Below are 23,829 nucleotides of genomic sequence, written 5' to 3'. Positions count from 1 at the left end.
GGACAGCGGAGACTGCTGGACTTTTCAGTAGGTTGGCATCTTTGATATTAAATCCAATGTTGTGATACATGCATTGGCGTATTACGGGCCATCCATATTTCTCGGTATCTAATTTTTTTCCACCAGAGGAGTGATATAGCCTGCTCTGACGTCTGCATCAGATATTACCCAGTGCTTTTTCAATGTGCATTTTCCCCTCAGTGACTTTGCGCTGATCTACATCATCATCAGCAGCAACGGGAAAAAAGGGAATGAAGATTTCATTTTTCTTTTTTTAAAAAAATTCGTTCCCCTTCACCGTGCCAGCGTTTACGGCTCCAACAAATATCTTAAACAACATCACATTGTGGAATAGTCTGGCGCCAGAGCATCGCTGGAACCATGCCTCTTCTGCAGATTTGGACTGGGAAATTTCATCTACCAATTTGATCGTCAAGAGGCTGCTGCTAAGTCATTCATGCCAGACTTTATTTTTTTAAGGGGAAGAATACTTGTCATCACTTTTAAAAGTATTGTGTTTGCTGTTTTGAGCAAGATGTCTGATCTTCTGGTGTTGGTCGAGGGGCTCTGTGACCTGCACGGATTTCCATAGCTTGGGAAAACAGCGGGGGCCAATTAAGAGGTTTTGAAAACGAATATTTTAATGAAGTCGTTGCATGCGTAGATGTAGGCTAGTTATTTCGATATTTTTTTTAAAAGGCAATTATTTTTTTGATTGCCAAATTTTACTTTGTACATTTTTGGGAGGACCACTGGACTGGTTGGATTATTGAAACTATATAAGGATTTGTGGAGATGTTGGGTCGTCAAGAAGACAAATTATGTGGAATTTTCTCTGCTTTGGCGGCTTTGTCCTTCGTTTGCTTTGTTCAAAGGTAAGAGCACGTCGTCTGGAGAGCCTTCCACACCGATACACATGATACCTGCTCAATGAAAAAAAGGTTTAAATGTAGAAAATCGCATTAACGGAGTACTCAGGCCTACTTATTAGGGACATTGCTGCCGATATATGCTTTATTATGTGGTGCTGTGGTGCGCGCGAGCGTAAAAACATGCGCGTGCACAGCATCCAGCCTATTGTGAAACGTAACCTACTCCCGATATCAAAATGGGTATATTTGCACATATGTGTGTGTTGGATAGGGCAATTTTCGGTGTGATCTTACAATGAAATGATAGCCCTTAGTATCCCATAATAGGCGTACCCGATGATTAGATGAGGATTTGATCAATCAGCCGACGATCAATAGATTACGCTATGGTAATCAGCTGGCTGAATAAAAGTCTCAATACAGTAGGCTACAGGAGGTCTAGGCCTGACTTCTTCTTTACAGCTCACATAAAAGAGTCCTGCAATGTAACAGGATTTTTTTTCCATTTGCGCAATCAGTATGACTGACCATATGAATTGATCTCAGAAGCAAAAGCAATCAAAAACACACAAAAGCAGATCAGCACTCTCAATATTTCCCTCAATAAATGAGACAGAGTAGATGTTTCAGTAAATATGCCTCTCCCCCCATGGGCCTTTTACTGTTTATTGTTTAAATTACTGCATTTTTTTCCCCCTTGAAGATCTCCTCAAGCTTTGAAACACCACAGCCACAACTTCCTGATCAATTTCCCTATATTTTGTGTGAAACTGTGAATGTAGAGGTTGATGTGCTCCTCAGTGGCCTGCACAGAACTACTCGTCTGCAGTAACCCACAATCTCAGTCATGAGATTTAGGTTAGGAATAGTGATCACAGAGAACTGGGTCGCCCATTTTGACATTTTGATTACATTACATCAAGCCAGCATACACAGAATAACCAAGATGTAGTGTCAGTGGCTGCTCTGCGTTACAGGTGGCATTCATACTAGCAGGGACTGTAGCTTCCCGGCATAATGATGCTCTCAGGTCTCCAACCCACAAGCCCTGTGCATGCCAGATTGATGAACAGCTGCACTACCTATGAGCTAATTGAACGTTGCTTCCCTGGCTAAGCCAGGGAAGCAACACACACACACACACACACACACTCACACTCACACACACACACACACACACACACACACACACACACACACACACACACACACATCACAACAATGAACCTCAGCTGGAGAGCTGGTCTCAGCCAGGTGATGCAGGTCACGGCACCAATGTTATAGGTGTCAGTCACACTAGCGAGGACTATAAATTCCTCTTGGGGTAAGTCTGTCTCCAGTCTCAAACCTACAAGGCATGTGCCTGACAGGATACATGCTCGTGTGATGCCCTGAGTTTATTTAACATGCATGCTCATAAAGTAGTCAGGGTTTCAGCTCCAAATATGAGATTATCACTTTAAATGCCCATATGACCAGTTGCACTGTGTGTTTTTGATTTTTTCCCCTCCGTTTTAGTAGCTGTATGGCAACTGTATACCCAGAGCTTTTTTATTCCAGCGTGTCCTCAGTAAACTCCTCCGTCTTTCTAATGACCAACATTAATAAGTGAGGTGGGGCTTAGGTGCAGACACAGGGCCTCCACCCACCCATAGATACCCCACATGAGATTAAGAGCACGGCGAGGGTTTATCTAAATTAAGGATGTCTTTTCTCCTTGCTTGTTTTTTGCTTTCTTTATATATAATTTAGCGCATCCGTGCTGACATACTTGACTGTCAGTCAGTCTGAAAACAGACTGCCGCATACAAAAAATCATTGTTAAGGGCAGCTATGGATCATTCCTCCTTAACAGCAATCAGAAGTGACTAACTTTGATTTTACAGTTGGAATTAAATGGTGAAAGCCATGTACATTACAGCTGACATAAATAACAGGTAACAGAGGTTGATTGATTAGAGACTGGCATGTCATAAGACTACAAAATACAAGTAGTAAGCGTTTCTTTAACATCAGACTAGAATGGACAGATAGATAGACAGATGTTTTTTTTATATTTGATGTTTTTCTTTCTATTTCACCTTTTCCTGAAGCCCCTCCATGTGGCTATAAGGGCTTCCTCTTCAAAGTTGGCATTCATATTTTACATCCATATCAATTAACGTCCTCAACAGAGAGTACATAATTTTTAGGCTTAGGAGCACAGTGGGTGTGCTGTCAGCAAACAAAATATCTGTGGCAAATGTATCAGAGAGCCTTTTGGTTTATATAGTTGTAATATATTTATATATATATTCACTTTCCAAACCGTTCTTACATGCATGGTCTCTGTCCTCAGCACCTCTGGAAACACCGGTATGTCTGTGGCCAAGACCACCGTGGACAAGTTGCTGAAGGGATATGACATCCGTCTAAGGCCTGACTTTGGAGGTACGTTCAGCGACTACATCTGTTCCTAGAGCTGAAGCCCGGCATTCACGAATGTTTACAAGTCAAAGTTTTTACACAATGATATTTACTAGTCATTCCTCTGAAATCTGTTGAAGAGTTAGCCTGTGGCAAAATATAGGGAATGGCTTTGAAGTGACTGCTACCATGTCATTACTATGCATCTATTCACATATCGAAGATGGCTGCTCCTCGAGAAGTAGGGCATATACACACATACACACACACACACACACACACACACACACACAGACGCAATCAAACCCTATGTTTCTTGAAATCAGGGGTAGTCAATCCATTGATTTTTAATGCTCAAGTGTTTAATGATTTTATATGAGCTCTTTGCATGAAAACGTCATAATGGCATTTCTAGGCTTTAAGTTTGCTGTTGGTATGAGGCACTGTTGCTCCATACATGCTAATTGGAAACTGTGCATCTTTTGCATCCTCTCGTTAGAATAATGGCTATTTCAATAGTCAGTTTGAGACATGCAAGTGGGATAACACGTCAGCTGTATATGTCATTTAGGGTCATCGTTTTTACCATTCGTACTCAACAGCAAGAGGTGTTTTATGTTACAATAATGGGCAGATATGTAACTAAGTTAATCATTTCCAAACCTGGATCATGCAGTATCACTAGATATGTCACAAGCCTGAATTTGAGTTTCGATTGAGTTAAAAATGTTCACAGATGTTGGGGGAAATATGTCTTTTTTTGCAAAGTTATTTTAGATGATCCATAAGAGATTCTCTATTCCTTTGCTGTGATGTTGCCATGTCGGACATAGTCAGTTTAACGTCATCTACTAGTGATGGCATAACTCAGCGCCGACTGACAAGCCCAGTGTTGTCCCTAATTACCAAATCTATATGGAATATAGGATTACAGCTATCAATTACTGCACCAACTACAGTGCTCCTGCTGCATACATCGATTCAACATCTCATCAGAAGCTCATGGCCAGTTATTACAATTACTGCCTGAAACAAAGGTGCAGTTTGTCCACCAGATCATGTTAGTGGAGCAAGGAGCGATGAAATGTTAATTTAACAAGAGCAAGGAGCACATTAGACTGTCGACCACTCGAGCCTGCTTAAGATTGCTCCGGTGCTGCTCACAGGGAGACCTACAGTACCTGGGATCGTATCACCATGCTGAGACTCTACCCCGCCCCCCGCAAAATCCCTGCTCATTCTGCACTCAACCACAATGATGTCTACTTTTTTTTTTTTTTTTTTTTTTGGTTTAGTTGGCCGTCAAACCCGTGATCTTTCAGTCTTTTAATGCATTGTGTCTCTTGTGGGGACAAAATAAAAGAGCACAGGAATGGATTAAGTAAAGATATTACAGAAGTCAGACAGAAACTATGGATGCAAGATCAAAGCAATTGAAAGATAAACCACAAAACAACCATGAGTGGAAGATAGAGAAAATGTTGCAAATGTTACAAGACACAAGACTCAGTCTCGAATTGAAAGAGTTATTGTCTGAATGTTTAATGTGAAAAAAAAAAAAAGCTCGGCTGCATTTAACAAAAGCAGGTAATCACGGTGATTTGATTAAAATTCTCTGTGGCAGTTAGACTGGTCTGTTTTTCAGCAGCACAAAATGTTAAGGATGTTGAATCGGCTTACATTTAACAATCAATGTAGCGGCATTTTCTCCTTTTGCACACATCATGTTGTCGTGCTGCTGTTCTCTACATGTTGTGGAACTATGCTGAATCAAGCCCATGCTTATTAAGTAAACACTGTTCTCCAATATCTTTCTTAAATAGGCTGCAGGCCGCAGCCTGTCACTTCTGCCACAACACCACACTTGATGAGAAAGAGGTGCGCCTCCTCGCATAACCCTTTTCTGGTTGGGTGGTCTGCCAAAAACAGATGCTCTGATGAAGGCTTATGTGCCAAAATGCATTAGCCTGATGTTAGCCATTAATAAAAATATGTTATAGCTGATGTTAATTCTTGTCTTTTTTTTAAAAAATATATATTTTTGGGAATGTCAATATTCCACTCACTGGAAGCCAGTGAGAGTAAGCAGCAAATAAATGACAAAGAAATGAAGTTTTCATTCAGCTATTTTGTGACTGTTTGAAATAAGCTTACAGCATTTCCGACATTTCATATTAAAGTATTTTCAGTTTGCAGCGGGATTCATGGATTTGATTACCAGTTGGTACCTCACCAGCTAGGTAGCTCAGATCCTCTTGGAAATATTAAGCAAGACGAAAACAGATACGCGCAAACACTATTTCAAAATCTAAATTTGTGCATTTGATCGCACCTTCCTACGCCACAACAGTGTAGCTAGCTGTACGTAATCGGTGTTACCAGCTGGCTCTTTGTCTGCTTTATTAAGTTGTGTTTGCACGTCATTTGGCAACAACTTTAACAAGTCAAAGAAAAGCCTGATCAGAAACATGTTTTTTCCCTTTTTTCATGCATTTTCACTGTCCTCCTCACCTGTGTTTCAATTCTGCAAGTTAAAGATCCACTTTGCAAAATAACTGAAGTCCAATTTAAGTGAGGACCGTTTCAACTCACCTGACAAAAAAACATGGAATAAGCAGAGAATTTATCAGCGAGTCGTGCCGATGGATATTGAGAACGATGTAGACTCAACTGTCAAATTTCGTGCTTATTCCAACTTTTTTTTGTCAGTTGAATCTAAAGGGTCGCCTCTTTAGTCAGTCCTCAGCAGTTTTGCATAGTGCACCTTTAAACGAGTCAGCACAAACAAAACGGCCACATAGGACCTACAACTGCTCAAATCATTTTAATGCTTTTTTTTTGTTGATGCAGTGGTTGAATGTAAAAATAAATAAATAAAGAAATAAATAAAGAAATAAATAAAAATGCCGGTGTATGTATTCACAAGAAAGGTCAGCAGATTTGACATACGGACTGACTTTGCTGTAAATGCAAAAATAACGAGCAAAATGATTCAGAACACAAATAGTGTAGCTCAGGTTTGTTCATTTTCACTGTACATGGAACTGTAAACTGAAGTCCAAGTTGGATTCTGCATTATCAAAACTAAATTATCATCTATTGTCTTACACAGAGCCTCGTGATCCCATCCCCACTTCTCCTGTGGTTTTCCGCCGTTAATTATCATTCTAGCCATTCATTTGCCCTAAAAACAGCAAATCAAAAGAGAGAAAATAAATCATAATCTGACTTTAATTTTAAACAATCTATTCAAATCCAGTTCCCCAGTGGTGCAATAATAGAGATGGTTGAATTTTCAATTTTTTTTTTTTTCATAAAGAACCACAAATGGCTTATGCTGCTAGTCATATAACAGATGTGCAGCTGTACATCACTTCCTTAGCTGTCATTTAACACTAATTAAGAGGGAAAATAAATGCTCTTTGGAGATGAATGAGCAACACCGCTGGTCTCTCGTTCTAGATTGGATTTTTTTTATACATATATAGTTATATGGCTGTCACTGGTCTCTGGTTTTAGAGTTATGTTGACATGAAGACGTTTTCAACAGCCGAATTTTAGTTTGCTGTCAGTTTCTAGAGGGATCTGTGGTGTGATTGCACCTCAGTGTTTGTGCTGCCCGGGATCGGATTCCTTCACAGATGCGGTTCGCTACCGATGCAGTCTGCAGAGCTCTAAGTTTTTAAGCGAGAGGATCCCAGGCGGAGAGTAGCAGTGTCGTTCCCTCAGGCTAGGGAGCTGTAGTCCATCATGTCTTGATATTTCCAACATCAGTCAGCTACTTCTGTCGTGACACAACTGCTGACGACCTTCAGCTCTTAAGAGTGAACAAAGAGGGTTTTAATTTGGCACAATGCTGGACGCTGACAGGGGCTCCAGACAGCCTGGCCCACACCCACATTTGATATAAGAACTCGCTCAAAGGTGTACATGGGAGCGAAAAGGCTGTGGTTTGACTGGTCTGAAAGAGTCTCGGGTTGCCAAGGGTGATGCCATAGGACTTCAGTGATGTGCGGTGGCCTTAACGCCAGCACATCCGCATGAAAAGCCCAGCCTGCAGTCACTCCATTCAGTCCCTGTCCTCTTCTCACCATTGATCTTCAAGCCAAAATGGAGTACAAATGACAGAAGCTGTGAAACAGTCAACGTAAAAAAATGGCATGGCTTTAGCACATATGTCTTTTCACCTACATCCTCAATCAGTCAGGATTTTGATTGAACAACTGAACAGTACATTTACCTGTAATTATGTTTGTTATGACTACATTTTTTTTTTTTTTTTACATAATCTGATTTGATCTGATTTGCAAGACCAGGGGTATTGTGATATTTGTCCCGACTCACGGATCAGTTGCAAATGGTGAGGCTTTTTATTTCTCTCCTCTTTTATTCCCTCTCCCTGTTTGAATTATTGCCTTTGGCTTTAACTTCTTAACAAATAGCCCATGGTTGTGGTGCACTACCAGAGACACACACACACACACACACACACACACACAGAAAAGTGTACTAAGCAGAATCCAAATCACCCGGGTGCATAGTTCAATTTGATTAAACGAGGTAACCAGAGGAATGAAAGAATGAATGGATAGGGTTCAATACAAGACAGCATGCTGATTAAAAGACAAAATAGTGATTTTCACTTTTAACAGTTTACCCTCTTTCCCCTGTGATACTAAAATGACTGATCAACAAGTGGCGCAAAAATGAAAATGTGGCTGAAAGATGCCAGGTGAACCACAAGATATAACTCTGTGACCGACACTAAACAAAAAGTGCGATGTGATGGGAGGAAGGTTTTGTGGAAACATGAATGCATGTGATGAATCATCTCTTTAGACTATTTTGAATATTTGATGCAGCTTTTGTTGGTGTAATTCAGCATTTGAGCTCAGCCTGTGCATCTCATGAAATACTGTATGGACAGAGTAGAAACACACTGCTGGTCTTATATTCCTCAGTGCAGTTACACACATGGAGGGCACCATGACATGAGATAGCTGGATTTTGATCTGCAGTAATAATACATATGTTTAGAACAAGAACACAGGTTTTTAGTAGATAATTAATTTATATTCATGTACTGTACGAGAATGTAAGAGTATGCAATAGGTAACAGTTGGACAGTTAAGGAGTACACACTATTTCCATGAATAAAGATACTACTCGAATCCAGGTGAAAGCTAGGATCCCTTTTTTTTATTCCTGCACCTAACATGCACTTCATGTTAGGTTCCTTTATCAAAAGCCTTAAGTACCTAAGTTAGACTTCCTGTCTGAAATAAATATCTAGATTCATAATATTTTGTTGAGTGAATTTAGTTTGACTCATCAACACATGACATGAAAGTGCTTGAGCTCAGGACATATAGATGGATCCTAAGCCCAATCAGACTTGAGAGCGGTATAGGAAATAAATTCTAAACTAAAAATAAACTTGTAAAATAATAAAAGTGGAGGGATATTTTATGCCTAATCATACTTGTACATTTAGAGAACATTGTGATATGGGATATGTGGGGCTGAAAAGGCATATTTAGATGCAATGATATTACATACAGCTGATTGAAAGTTCAGTATATTATTTGATTACCGTTTGATTAAAGAAATCATTAGCATCTCAAGTACCAGAGTACACAACAGAGGTAAAGAACAGTGTTTTATTTATTTTTATCTGTTTGTTTGTTTTATCTGTTTATCTATCTGGAACTTTGCAGCTACAAGGCATCCGCACAGCCTGAGTTCAATATGTTTAACGCTGAATAAAGCAAAAAATGTTAATGAATGAATGAATGAATGATTCTTCAAAATGGATGCATTTGTAGGAAATCTGTCATTGCTGAATAACAGGTGCCGTTTCACATCTATTCATACATCAGTCAAGAAGTTTGCTTTAGTCTTTTGTTGATTTAAAATAAAATTGTCTAGAGAAGCATTGTGTCTCAAAGATGTAACTCATTGGTCACTGTTAGAAACATAGACGATTATTTTTCTAGTGTGGAAGAGTCCAAATTGCAGCCTTACTGCATTTGTTGACGTTACTGTGGTTGCATCGATGATAGCTACAGATGTTTTCTATATTTGCAGTCCTGCTAGACGATTATTTGGCAGACGCTTGTAAATTACTTCCACCTGTAAAGAAATCATATTAAATCAATATTTGATGTCTCACGGTTAATGTCTTTGGTAAGGAGCTGTATAATAAGCGGGATGGTAGTTGGTCATTATTGCAAAATAAGATTTCAAGGCTAACAGGACCTTGACATGAAACTAGTCTACGTTATCCTTTGCAAAACAGCTATGTAGCTAGCATATACTTTCATGTGCAAAACTTTTCAATTTTTTTCACTTTGTCTGTATCCCTCTTTCCATCTTGCATCGCATCCTTCCATATTCCTGCCTCCCTGGTTGGCTCTCCTTCACGCAGCCGACCGCGCATGCACGCATACTCACACACACACTTACACAGGCAATGAACGCTGCTCGAGAGCTTCCATCGCTCTGCTTCAAAGGATTATTCCCCCATCCAAATTGACTTGCCACCACAACAAAATCACAGTCAGAATCAGTGCACATCCAGGGTGACAGCAGCTCATGTTTCAGGCCACGTCCATACACACAGCAGAGTCCTTTTAATACATACGGACGGCCTTAAGACGGTACAAACACCTACGTTAGTCTGGGAAACTGTTTGATGTGAAGCGTGATAATGTGGTTTTTCATAAATGTGGCCTATATAATGTTTCTGAATTAATTGTTAAAATAGAGTAATGAAATACATGACCTAGCTCACTGAGTTTCGTAAGAGGCCCATATAATTATTCATCAGTTTCTCAACAAATGCACAAATATGTCACTGTCTTTTATTTATAATAATTACAGCATTATTATCAGTAGTGGTTATTGACAGTGCTATTTTTAGAATTATGACTGATCCTTTCAAAGTAGATGATTGTTAGGACAAGCATTTCTTTGGTGTATATATTCATTTTTTATTCATACATGTAAAATAGCTGCTTGGCATGCCCAATTCTGGCCTAATCTATGATTCAGACTTGAATGTGATCGTACACAAAGCCGTGATGTCTTCTCTGTCCAACACCTTGCTGTGCATGAAAACACTCACACACCGCTCAGCCATGCTGTCTGTTCCACCCAGTTAGTGCTGCTGGCCATCCTTCCAGCGCACTGTTAATATTTTGACAGGAAAGTGGCTTAAAGAGGAAGCATCTCTATTCTTGCTAGTGGTCATCATAACCACAATCATTAATCATTCTGCAAATTTAAGCTGCTGGACCTAAAACGTTATGAATTGTGTTGTAACAGACTCATTGCCTGCTGTGTCACCGGTTGCCTCCCTCATAGCAAAGTTGATTTAGAAACAAAACATGGTCATAGAAGTTTAGTACAGGCCATATATTACTGAAATGTCCAGCTTTATCTTAGGCAGCTTTGAGCAGTGTAAGGTAAACACAGCTGGTTAATGGGATTTAAGACCAATCCCCAGTCACATAAACAGTAGGCAACAATAGAACCAGCTTCTGATGCTGGTCAGGATTGAGTTTCCCTTGATTTAGGGGCTGAAGGTTCCCGTCTCAGCTCATTAAATCTGTCAGTGAAGTACAGACACCTTATCACAAAAAAAAACAAAACAATGTATAGACCTGTATAATTTAGTGTGCACTAATGTTGTTTCAGTGCATTGCAATATACAGTGTACATTCTGTGTTAATTGGAAGTGAACCTCTGATTAAAGTGTTTTTCTTTGCAGCGCTATAATAGTCAAGGTAATCATTGCAACAAAAACTATGGGTTATGCCCTGTATGCAGCACTCTGGATGAAAACAACAAAGGCATACAATTGTACAACAGCAGTGTCATGTTTAGGACTGGCTAGACAGGGCTGTGCACGTTCTCAAATAGGTTTGTACTGTTTTCTTTTCTTTTCTATTGTGTATGTGTATAAGTTTCTACATGAGATCTGGTAGGAGGTAATATGTTTGTCTGTTTATTTTTGCTACTAGAGCTCTCAGGCTATGGTGGGTAGTGTCTGTGCTGTCGGTCAGGGGAAAAAAAAAAAAGGGCAGGATGATGTGCTGCTGCCTCTGCCACCATTATTGATTTGTGCATGGGAACTGGAATCATGGGTCGCCAGTGCGCAGCATTGCTCTGGATTCCACCAAGGGATATTCAGAGTAATGATCTCGCACAAAAGAGGAAAAAACAAAAAGGAAAACTGCAGTCGAGTCAATTCGAAGAGATAAGAAAGTTCAAGCTTAGCTGTCACCTCCTTCACACATTCGTCCTTCTGGAGGCTGTATTTCAAATCAAGCTGTCATCATCACCGCAATGGGTTGTATGATCTCTGCTTCCACCATTAGCAAAGCTCGAAGGGTGACATATCAGAAATGCTGTGAACATGCCCGTCTTGCTGTTGAGCCTAACCAAGTGCTAGGCCTTCCCAGACAGTCGTGTGTACGTTAACTAGCACAGAAAGTGTCGAAACCCCATTTATCCAAAAGAGTTAAATATGCTGCGATGGCAAAGTAAGATTTTAGTAAAGATTTTTAACTGACACGTAGAAGTTCATTTCAGGACGTGTTGATACATGCGTTAGCACTGATCACAGTGAGCATACAGCTGAATGCCCCCTCTCTAAATATAGCTGACAGAGACTAGGGGGCTTCTGAGGCAAGCACTTTTGAAGTGGTCACTTTGGGTTGAGTTTGTAGTTGTAGAGAGTGTGTTTTCAGATGACCAACCAAAAGTAGGCAGCACACCAGAGTGCATTCATTGATTAAGCTCATTAATGCCAGCACTGCATGTAGTAGGGTAGACAAAACTATTTTTCTATCCATGAATACATCTTTCCACGGTCTGATGAGACAATGGTGACTTCAGGATTCAAGACTCGCGTTATTGTCCCACATAGTAGGAAACATGGATCGGGCTTCTACATAAAAACCATCACACATACATAAAACACATGGTACAACAGCTACAGGGAACAAGAAACACATCTAAAAACATAAAAAAGACATACACCGAGCCCAGATAATGACCTATATAATTATGTGCACTGTAAAATGTTTTTTATAGTTTAAGAGGGGAGTGCTATCGGTTTCTACCTGTCAGCAAACATGATAAATGTTTTATTTCCTGTCATAAAGAAGCTGGCTAAATGATCGCTGACTCGACAGGACTGCAAATGAAAACCAAACCATTATTTGTAGCATTTTCCACGTGCATTAAAAGGGAGACGCTCCATGGAAAATGTCCACATTTACCCTCCTGTTGTTGAGCGTAGACATTCACCACCAAGTTCACAGTGATCAGCGTTTTAACAAAATCTTTGCTCTTACTGGTCATTGTGGTGAAACTATAATTTGCAATACATGCGATCTTAAGGGGGGAGATCATTCAGCATCAGGTTTAAAGCTTTGTAATGTCCTCCAAACACAGAGAAGACAGAAAAATATTAGTTAGCTGGTTAGTAGATTCAGGGACAAATTACCATGTGTGTCTGGTGGCCTGCCTAGTTGACTCAGGGCTCCAATCTCAGCCCAATCGCCATGGCTATGCCTCACAGGAGCTTCTCTGCCTTGGGATACATAACCGATTTCCCAAAAGTCCAATGCATGACATTTCCATTAATGCTTTTTGTCAAATATTTCAGTAACTAACAAGCTATGCAGTTAAGTAGCAGTGCAAGTATAACATGTAATTAAGAATTAGCAGCTGCATAACCAAAAGAGGAGTTACGTTAACTTGGATTATAAACAGAATACCAGAGAGAAGAGCCGGAAGCACACCAAAAGGTAGACAAACAATACCAAGGGGTGGTTTAAGTATCACAGTAATGTCTGAAAAAAACAAAACAAAACAAAACAAAACACAAAACATGAAACAAGGCATATTTAAAATGTCAGTGAGAGGAGGACCTTTGTTTTGAAATGTAGTTTTGCACTAAAGTCCCACTCTTTTCTTTAGTCATTCTGTCATGAATGACATACTACTACACAAGCACATAATTAAAAAAAAACTGGACATGGACTGAACCACTATTCCATATGCCATATATCTGTTATGAAGCATTTATTAAGGTTGTAGGACTGTGTTGTAAACAGGAGTTCATGTCTGGTGAAGTGTTCCCTGGGTCATATTTGTAGTGTATGTCAATGCTGTAGTAGCTGTTTCATACCATTCAGACACTTTGCAACGGTTGTTGATTATGTCAGCATTTGACATTGTCTTGCTCATCTCCCAATATTGAATGTGGCAAAGAATTAAGATTATCAGTGCAAATACAGCTCTGTGGTGCTTTCTCAGGCTACTATCCTTCCTTATTTTGGCTTTGTGTGGTACTAAACAATGATACCGGCTTATGTCTTAAATGGGTTTCTGTCAGTTGTGCACCAGAGAGAGAATGAATTTCACTGAGTGTACTGTAGATGCGCATAAACAAGATGAACAAGAAATTGGAGACTCTAACAGAGGGCGAGGCCTGTGCTGTGCTTGAGTAATTTATGAAGTGTTGTCTATTGGTATACATAGCCCTGCAGGCTTAAGTCCACATGATTCCTGCCAGTTACACATAGTAATGCATTTTGTAATTATTTTGGAAATCTTCAGATAAAGGGCTCGGCAGCAGCATGTGGAGATATAAAATGTTGCTGCTCAAGGTGCATTAGTGAACATTCACCGCTGTCCCTTATAGTCAGAAAGAGGAGAAAAGAGCGCGTCCTGTCCCATGATGGTAATGTCACACCAATGTATAGCTCCATTGACAATGAAATGGAAAAGATGAAAGAGGTGACTGTGCGGGTACCCAGGGGGGTTTCTCCGGGGTTGCAGGTACATTTTCTGTTTCACAGTGGGTTTCACCTCTATGAAATGCAGCTTTGTTGAGTGGAAAACCTTACCCTGGACAAGTCATTGTCAGCATTGCTAACAGTTGCACAAATTCACCCAGTCAGACCACTAACTGTGTAATGTTGGTCACCGTCAGGTCAAAAATAATAACATCTGCTCCATGTATAGCATTTTAAATTGCAAGGCTTGATAACCAACCAGAATACACAGCATAACTTTCAACTTTATTTATCCCCTAAAGGGCAGTTGGTTGCACAGTGCAAGTGCATGCAAAACATAAAAGACATAACATAAAACATAAAAATGATTTAAGTGAGTGAAATTATGTATACTTTAAAACTTCTACCTCTTAACACAAAAGCAGCACAGTGTAACGAAGAGAATCATTGAACAAAATCAGTTTAATTCATATGTTGACTTAGCCTCTATAAGCGAGCGGCTTCCCAGTATGTGGCTGTACATTGCACCAACCTCCAGTTGGCTCGTGCTTCTTTGACTCCTATCCTGCTGCCTGGTGTACAAGCACACACTGTATCTCCCTTATGCATGGCTCCAGGGCACTGCACACCTCAACAGTGCACACCGTTAAGCAGCGCGCATTGCAAAAAGCATCACACATGAATGCACAAAAGAATGAACACACACACACACACACACATACATACAGCCCGGCTCTTATAGAGGTGTTCCTCCTGAGCACCGAAGCACATGTTGCCGAGAAATCTGTGAATAATTACACAGTTAAAAAGTCCAAGCTACGGATGCAAGTAAAGAAAAGTGACAAATTTACCCACAGGGAAATCTGATTTAGGCTCTGTTCATAGGGGTCTAAGTTTGTTTAAAGTGTTCCAGTGAGCATAAATTGTTGTGTAATTGCTCCGGGACACTTTATTTGAAAGGCTGAAGTGAGCCAAGTTTGAAAACACCGTGAGATGCAAGTCACTTCTTAAGGGACCCTACAATTCATGGTCGATACTCACTGACAGAGGGGGGCTGTACCCTATAAATCTTAAGTTAACACTGTATGCCCTGTAAGTCTTACAGAGAACATCAACTGCTCTTTTATTATCACTAGAAATGGTGTTATTGGTTTGAGGAGTTTTAATACTACTCATAAACAGAGGTGAAACTAACTAATTGCATTTACTCATGTTACTGTAACTTTTACTGTAGCTTTTTGTGTACTTTTTTTCAAAGTCAGTAATTTTTCTTTTGCTTTAGACCATTTTTGCTTGAGTATTGTACTTTTGCACTGCATTTTAAAGAGAACAAATGATCAATAACAGATTGTGGAACCTTTCACAATAAAAGCTCAGTCAGCAGAGATGAGAAAAGTAATCTTGTTGTACTTTGTTGGCTCTACTTTTTGTCATTTCCAAATTACCAATAAAAGGTGCATGGTGAAAAACCGCACATGGCTGATGAAGGCAAGGACCACTTAGACTCAACTGGTAAAAATATGGAATATATATAATAAGCGTGGGGAAAAAAAAGGTGTGTGTGTGTGGGGGGGGGGTATCAGTGAGTTGCCCTGGCAATGAGAACCATGTAGACTCATCCATCATCCTTCCATCCATCATTACATAAAATTTTAGCAACTTTTTACTTTTAACATCAGTAGATTTTTACCGCAGTATTTCTGCCTCTGCTTAAGTAACAAATGAGCAAAGTATAACAGTAACTGTGTTTGAGTAAATGTATTGTAGTACAGTGTGTACTGCTCTTTCCACCACTGCTTATAAGGTGCTGTGCATCAGGAAGATTATGTAAAGTCTTCATCTGCCAATAGTTGATGTACTGATGCATGCATGTGTTTCTCCACAATGGGGCTGCTGTCTTTCAAGACTGTCTTAAGGCCTGATCGGGAATTTGTCACAGTTTCCTGTAAATGTGTTTAATATCTGTGGTAATGGTTCTAGTTGAGGACTCTGTCACCTTATATTTTAAAGGTAAATGATCCAGTATGTTGCAAAGCGTCAACAGGAGGCAGAACCTCAGGAATGCTAAAGCCAGTTCACTCTGGCTGTGTGGCAGCTTGTAGCCATAACTGTAAGCACCTGATCTCTGGCCATAGGCGGCACTCAGTTTACTACTCCGATGCGGCTCAGTGCCAACTCACCCTGCAGCCACAGCATCAAAGTATGGTCACCAGTCCCTGTCTGCTGTACGCAGCTCGGGTTTTACTGATCTCATTTCCCATTGACCCAAATGAGTCCCAGCTGCAGCTTGATCTTATTTGTAATGGCAAAGCAGTAAATGTAGCCATGAAACTGCAGATCAGATGCAGTGAGACTGGTGAGTAGAATAGACACATAGCCGGCCAAATATGAAAGTGAGGGTTGAAAGGAGAAGCTGCAGCACTTCTAAACGTGCACTTTGCAATGCACTGAACTTAGCCTATCCATCATTTCCACGAGAGAATAGACTAAGTACTGCTCACATAGGTGTGCAGTCGCTGTTTCTCACACTATAAATATGTTGTCTGCAAACATGACTGCTGATTGATGCATGCAGGACATCAGATTGAACCTGCTTTTTGGCAGCAGCCATTAGATGATATACGACAGCATTTCTCTCAATATCACCTGACACTTTTCCCATACTGGGGAGAATCTCTTAGCCTATGTGCTGCAGCATGTCAAATGGGGGGCTGTGTTGCATATGGGCTGGTTGCAGGGCCCATCGTAATTCAGTCTCAAAGTAATGCCTATTCAGCGCAAAACGGGACCGTGTTGTCAGTGTACCAGGATGGATGTTGGGGCATGTAGAAGTGATATCTATCCTGATGAAGAGAGAACACCGATGATTTATTACAGAGAAAACACCGGAAAAATGCTCAAAGTGTGCGCTTTTCACTTTTCCCTTTACTTAGATTTTCTATTTGAATTAAATGAGGTGTATATGTAGGCAGGCGGGAGGGGGGCCAAGGGTGGCAAGCGATAGCATGCAGGAGAAAGGACATACTTCATCTTCACATTCAAAGTGTTGTTTTCAGCAACTTTAAAATGAAAGAGAAAAATGCTGATAGAATTGCACCAGAATGTATCACAGTGGACTGCAACAAAGAAAAAAAAAAAAAAAACCCTAGGTCAGACACTGGTGAGGCATCTTGCATGCAGGGCATTTTCTTTTTCCTTTTCGCCTCTCCTCCTAAGGTCCCCAGTGACTCACTTTTTGAACCTGCAGTGATTGATGGGAGGAGTGTCCTTTGCAGGGCCAGGATAGGCTGACCAAGGGCATGAAGCAGCCATCCAATTGTTTCAGATAGATAAACAAGGAAAGAAGAAATGTCATTTACAGCATCCTGAGACAGACGTTGCCAGCATCACTACCAGGAAGCATGCTTAAAAGCCCATCTCATTATTGAACTCCAAATAGCCACGGGTACAAAGAGGCTTTCCACATAAAAATGAGATGTACATCTTGCAAAGCTGGGGAAACAGTGTAGATGCTGAAGTCAATAATAAGAGACAAAACATAAAAATAACAATAGCCAGGCTTCATGGCATACTCAGCCCTCTTATAAAATACGCATGTAGACTGTATGGCCTTACTCTCGTGTCAGAAAGACTGCGTCAATCCAGCAGTTTAGTCAGCAATCTTCCACAGGAGTAAAGGCAGATGTGCATTGTAAATCCTGTATCCAGTATGAATAAACAGCCTATTATCAATTTGTGAAGTTGTGGTTGTTTGAAGGAGCGTAAGCATTAACAAAATATACTGTATAATTAATCCAAAATGTTTTTGATTTTTGTATTCTGGTTCTGTATTAAAAGCAGCACTCTAAGTGTCCATAAGACCAGAACTAGGGATCCACCAACCCTGTCTCCTCCGAAATTCCTGTTCAACTAAACTGCATTCTCAATTACATTTTAAGGGAAAGATTTAGCGTTATTTTTGTTGTTGTTGTTGATGTTGTTGTTGTTGTTGTGGAGAATGTTTGTTTTTCATGTATCACAAATACTCCTCTAATCAACATATCTTCTATATAATGTTGGGCAGAATTTTAGCCCGTTTCATTACCTTTAGCCATTAAAACCGCTTGGTTATGGTTTAGGCACCAAAACCACTTAGGGCCCTATTTTGTTGTGACACAAGTGTGATGCAAGTGTCTGTTCATTTTCCAACCAGTGCAGTTTAGAGTTGTCATATTCTGCCCGAACCCGACCCTGAAATTTACGTGAATTGGGCGGGTCGGGTCGGGCTTCGGGTTCTGTGGGGGATTTTTTTTTTTTTTTTTTTTTTAAATAAAAAAATAGAATTATGTGTTCTGTTACTGATTATGACGTTTCATTTTTATGTGACTGGTGGAGAGAGTGAGAGACTGGATTGGATTTGGAGGCTAAACTTTTAGTGACAGACAGACAACCAGCTGTGCGAGCGCAGCGCAAACAAGTGAGAGAGAGTTGCAGCAGTATCCCGCTGTGCTGGCAGACTCGGCAGCAGGGACAGTTGCTATGGGCAGTGCAACTGGGGGCGCATGGGAAAAAAAAAAAAATCTCCAGTTTTCTAGACTACCGTATTGACCCGCACATGCCGCGGCACCATCAGTCGGCATCAGGCTGGTCGGCCGCGGCACCGTCAGTCGGCATCAGGCTGGCCGGCCGCGGCACCGTCCGATACCGCGCCCACCCGTCAGGTCTGCCGGATCTGACAGGTGAGCTGCCTGATGCTGGCCGGTGCCGCGGCCGGCCCGCCTGATGCCGACTGATGGTGCCCCGGTGCCGCGGCCGACCGGCTCTGCTAAATAATGGCGAATTTGGCGATTTTTTTTTTTTTTTCGGGCTTTATCGGGCTGTCGGGCCTAAAGTTCGGCTAATTAGTCGGGTCGGGTCGGGCCTCAGGCTGGCCCAGTCAGGCCCGGGTCGGGTCAGGTCTTAATTTTCAGGCCCGATGAGAACTCTAGTGCAGTTGTCATTTTACCATCCAGCGCCCATGCCTTGTCAATAGCAAATGCACTTGTGCTCATCTGTGCACCCATGGGAGTGTTGACGCTCGGCTGTCTTGGGGCAGTTGAAAGCGACTGCACGACTGACCAACAAAAACCAGGCCTGAAGCGCAGTTTTCACTGTAATTTTAAGGATGCATTATCAAGATAGTAGAGAATGAAAGAGAATGATTATGTCTAGACTGCTGGAGGGCAAGTCAGAGAGGAGAAATTTGCACACCTCTCATACTAGCATGGCTTAGATCACCAAAGTGACTTTAAGTTTCTGGTTCCATCCCATCATCAGAAGAATGGTAAAGCACGTTGGTATGGAACGCGTTTTAAGCTGTAATGAAAAAAAACAAACAAACAAACAAACTGGAAACTCACCAGCATCAGCAAGTTTTGTTTTACAGTTGTTGACGGTCTTGATAGCGAATATATTTTTATGGGTATGCAAAGACCATAGCAAGCAGTGCTATGACCAGTTGGTATTTTGTTCACCTGGAAACACGCTTTGCCCATTCATGTGGTACTTTTCGTGTTTGTGCACCAGGCTTGACACAAAGGACACGGATGATCATGTCAAATCTTTGCAAGTCAGTTCTGCCGTTCCTGCCGCCTTCCAGGGTGCTCTGGATGGGTGGCTCTTAGGAGACCTATTACACACATGGCTTATGACACCAGGTATTATGGCAACAACTCAGCAGCAATGTAGATTCAACAGTTGCAATGTCAAGGTGTCAAGGGTTAGAACTGTATAGTAGAACGAATATTTGTCACTCTGAAAAAAAGTTTTGATGCTTGATAAGTCAGTTGACACGCTAAAATACAGAGCTGAGCATGTCAGTGTGTTCCTCATGACGTGCTGTATTTTGCACGGTGTATTGTGCAGGATGCCAACATGACTCTTCAGAGTAGACACTACAAACAGGACGGCACAGAGAGGCTGAACTGCGGTGATGGTAGAGCACACCAACTTGATGTGCAACACACAACAGATGAGAGAGCTGTTGCAGATGACTTGTAGTCATGGTTTGCGTTTTCTTTATTGCATTAGTTACATGCATTATTTTATTTCAGGAAGAAAAAAAATCAATAATGGATTGCACATCTACTTGATTTATTAATTTATTCCTCTGATATAATGAATTCCATGAAGCTGATGAAGTTCATCCCCAAACCCCTTTAATTTATTCTACCACACCCAGCCCTTTTACGCTTAGCAAGCATCCATATTGTTGCACTCAGACAAATGAAAATAGCGAGTGAGTTTGGATACGCCCTCACTGGCTTTGCACTCGGACACAGCACTTAGCGCTGGTTGTTGCGATTGCGGAGTTAAATAAGGCCTCAAGTCAATCATATGTAATTGATCCACACTGTGGTCTCTCTAATGTCATGTTTTATCATATTAGAAGAACAAAGTTATTGGCAAATGGAAAACCGGAAACTATATTCATTTTTGCTGTAGAAGAAAAATAAAGGAACTGGATGTGCCCTGGATGCCCCAACCGCTTCACTGGTCCAGGTTTTTCTAGTATTTTCTGCCATGTTTGGCAGTAACTGATATTCATACACCAGTTGGAAAGTTGGAAATCTGGTGCTCTCGTGTGTGATGAGTTGGCCTACACAAGTTCTCCTCACAAAAGGGTAATACAGTATCCACTGGGGGAATGCAGCAATTTATTTATAATGCTGTTAACTGTACACACACTGCACAGCAGACTGTGTGGACATTTTTTGGAAGCCATAAAGTAGGATAGGTGTTACGTCACTGCTGTTTAGCTGGTGGTGTCAGAAGTCAGGATCCATTGAGTAAAAAACTGGGTTTGAGACACAGTCCTCCATAAGCCGAGCTTGGTTGTGTTTCAAAAGTGGAATCTGGATGTGAAGATAAATCTGGACTCACTGACTGTTTCATTGATTTTGAAAATGTAATGTCTTAAGCCTTTTGTGCACCTCGACGGTTGCACGGATGAATTGGACACCATGTAGCCGACTTACCTGGACATCTGTCGCCAGTCTGATCGCTGAGTGCTTATTGGTTGTGTATCATGATTGTGCTAGTGTAGCACTGGAAAACATAAAATTATAATTTGAGACACGTCATCAGGATAGTATTTATTGTAACCCCTTACACAGGATACATATTTGATCCGTGACTTGTGTGCCTTGGGCAGGAGCTTTTCTGCACTCAGATGTTATTATGCTTCACGTTTATTTGTTTGTTTGTTTGTTTGTTTGTTTGTTTCCCTTTGGCATGTCTGTGAAGTGTAGAAATACTGTCCTCAAGGCATTTGCTACTAAAGAGGTGTATTCATTTTAGCCTGTTTACTCAGGATCCATATGTAGGTTCCATTAATTCACTGTAGAATAAATTCCATACTGCACTAGGAAAGTTTCTCTTTATTTATTGTGCCACCTGCCACTTACCCATAAGAAAAGTAGATGAGCAGAAGATTAGCTCTGATTTTTTTTAAAAAAGTACTTTTTCCCCCATATTATATGACAATGTTAGAAACATGTTATGTATCTAATTGCACTGCTTCAGTGGAGCTACATCACAATTAAACTGGGGGAAATATTGGAACCCAGGATGCCATTGTTTTGTGGCTCCAGCATTAAAACAAACAGTAAATATCTAGATATCTTGTGCATCATTTTATACACATTTCCCTGTAATTCAGCAGGACTTATTTGGGCTCTTTGGAAACACTGGGGTGTCCACTGGCATTTTCTGTTCTGTAGGTCTTCATACATCTGGGAGTCTGAGACGCCGCCAAAGAGCTAATGGCTAGGTGCTGATTTGTTCTGTTTCGGGAGATTTTAATTTCTGTTTTACAAATCCCACACACTGCACAACTTTTCTATTGCAGAAGTCAACAGTTTTCCAGCGTTTGGATTTTAGGTGCAGCAGAGCTGGAAATATTGTGTCCGTTGTGTCAGTCAGCCATGGCTGCCACGTTGTTGTTGTTGTTGTTGTTGTGGTTATTGCCTCGTGTAACAGGAATTGGGTCCATGCAACAACTTGTGTCTTGTATTTGTTCTATGCAAATTTGGTGTGTTTTCTAAGAATTGACAGTAGATTCAGTAGATCGCCATTTGTGCGATGGATTCTATCAGTTTACTTTGGTTGATCGATTCATTTGAATTGGCATAATTTAAAATTGATTCATCAACACAAAGAATGACATTCACTTCCAAAACCAGTGTGATGTATGTACTCTCCTGCACTGAAGTCATATAGCTGGTGTCTAATAGAGCCTTCATTAATGTAATAACACCTGTTTGGCTGAAATGGCATGCCTAAGCTCAGCTGTAGCATCTGATGTATTTCCTCCAAAACTACACAGCACTGATCGTTGGATTGGAGGCAGTCACTTGTCCTCAACACCAGCCACAGGCTCAAAAATTTGACCTTTGTCAGAACAAGCAGGAAAGAAGTTATGTACCTGCTTGCTGGTTTTGCACCATGTTTTTCTAAGTGCATGCTTTCAAAAAATGATCCATTATTCAAGGTTTTTGTTGCAGTGCATTGTGCTTTTGATGCTGCAGATACACTTTGGCTCCTCTTATTATTATATAATCAGCGTCTATCAAAGAAAGCTTCGGTATGAAAATATTCAGAAAATGATGCGAGCGTTTCTTGTTGTGTCAACGTGGAAAACTTGTTTTTTTTTCCCTTTCTTTCTTTTTTTGCTGATGTGCTGATGTGGTTTATGATGGAATGGCCTCTAGAGGGTCTGAAAATGGTTCCAGCTAAAACTGTCTTCGAATATCAAAACAAATCTAACTTCATTTTCACTGCAACGTTCTGCCCGTTTTCAGCAGAAATATATGACAGTCATTTTTATTTATAAACTCACAACATCAGCTGAACGCCCTGCCATTACCTGCGTAGTACACTTTCAGATAATTTCACAAGTTTATTATTTTCTGTATACCATGAGGGCTCCATCACATAAACTGGAACAGATGCATCCACACCGCCAATAAGGCCACATCCCTCTAAATTTCAAATATAGACTTAAGAAGTGATGAGCCAAACTGCATCAAGTTTTCCCTCAGGAGCACAACACACCTCTTTCTTTCTCTCCTCCTTTTTCCGTCTCTTTGAACACACACACTCATGCACACACATACACACACATACACACACTACCACACTGTCACTTCCACTTTGATTCCACTTTTTTGCATTAGGTCTACATAAACTTTCAGACTTTACATTTACACATTTTGTTTTTTGATACACTATTTTTTCCCCCTCCGTTTTGAGTTTTTGTCATTTAGATGCTGTTATCTACTTCTGTCGACTTTTGTTTGTCATCTTGTTTTTCCCTCTTCCTTTGTTTGAGGTGAGATGTTTTTATAAGCCCTTTCGTGTCTTTTTTTATCTCACCTGCATAATGTGACTCCCCCCCCCTCAATTCCTTTGGTGTATCATCATTTCATGTGCAAATAAATGAACTCTAAACTCTAGATGGCAGTGCAGGAGAAGCAAAGAGTACAAAGAAGTGAGAGTCACATAAGTGCAGTGGTTGAGAAAGTGTCTATTAAGTTAAAGTACATGATTTCTTGTCTCTCACAAATCTCATTTTAAAGTCCTCTGCTCGCTCATTTTCCTTACACTGAACTGGTTGGCTTAAAGTTCATGTTATATGAGTAAGATGTACTGCATTTTTTATTTCTTATGGGAATTATTCATAGGACTTGAAAGGGCATGCATGCATATATATATATGCATGT

The 23,829-nt window shown here is 40.6% G+C and overlaps 1 protein-coding gene across 1 annotated transcript in view; it reads left to right on the top strand.

Moving 5' to 3' along the window:
• Nucleotides 1–205: 205 nt before the first annotated feature.
• gabrb4 (gamma-aminobutyric acid type A receptor subunit beta4) overlaps nt 206–23,829 on the top strand; it is a 78,622-nt gene continuing 54,998 nt past the window's right edge. Inside the window, exons 1-2 of the mRNA XM_030068768.1 lie at nt 206–875; nt 3,211–3,302. Coding sequence (XP_029924628.1) covers nt 796–875; nt 3,211–3,302 — 172 coding nt within the window. The 5' untranslated portion in view covers nt 206–795. The remainder of the gene's footprint in view (nt 876–3,210; nt 3,303–23,829) is intronic.

This window comes from Myripristis murdjan, chromosome 14 (assembly GCF_902150065.1).
Source record: "Myripristis murdjan chromosome 14, fMyrMur1.1, whole genome shotgun sequence".
NCBI lineage: Eukaryota > Metazoa > Chordata > Actinopteri > Holocentriformes > Holocentridae > Myripristis > Myripristis murdjan.
This window is presented reverse-complemented; position numbering and strand designations above follow the sequence as displayed.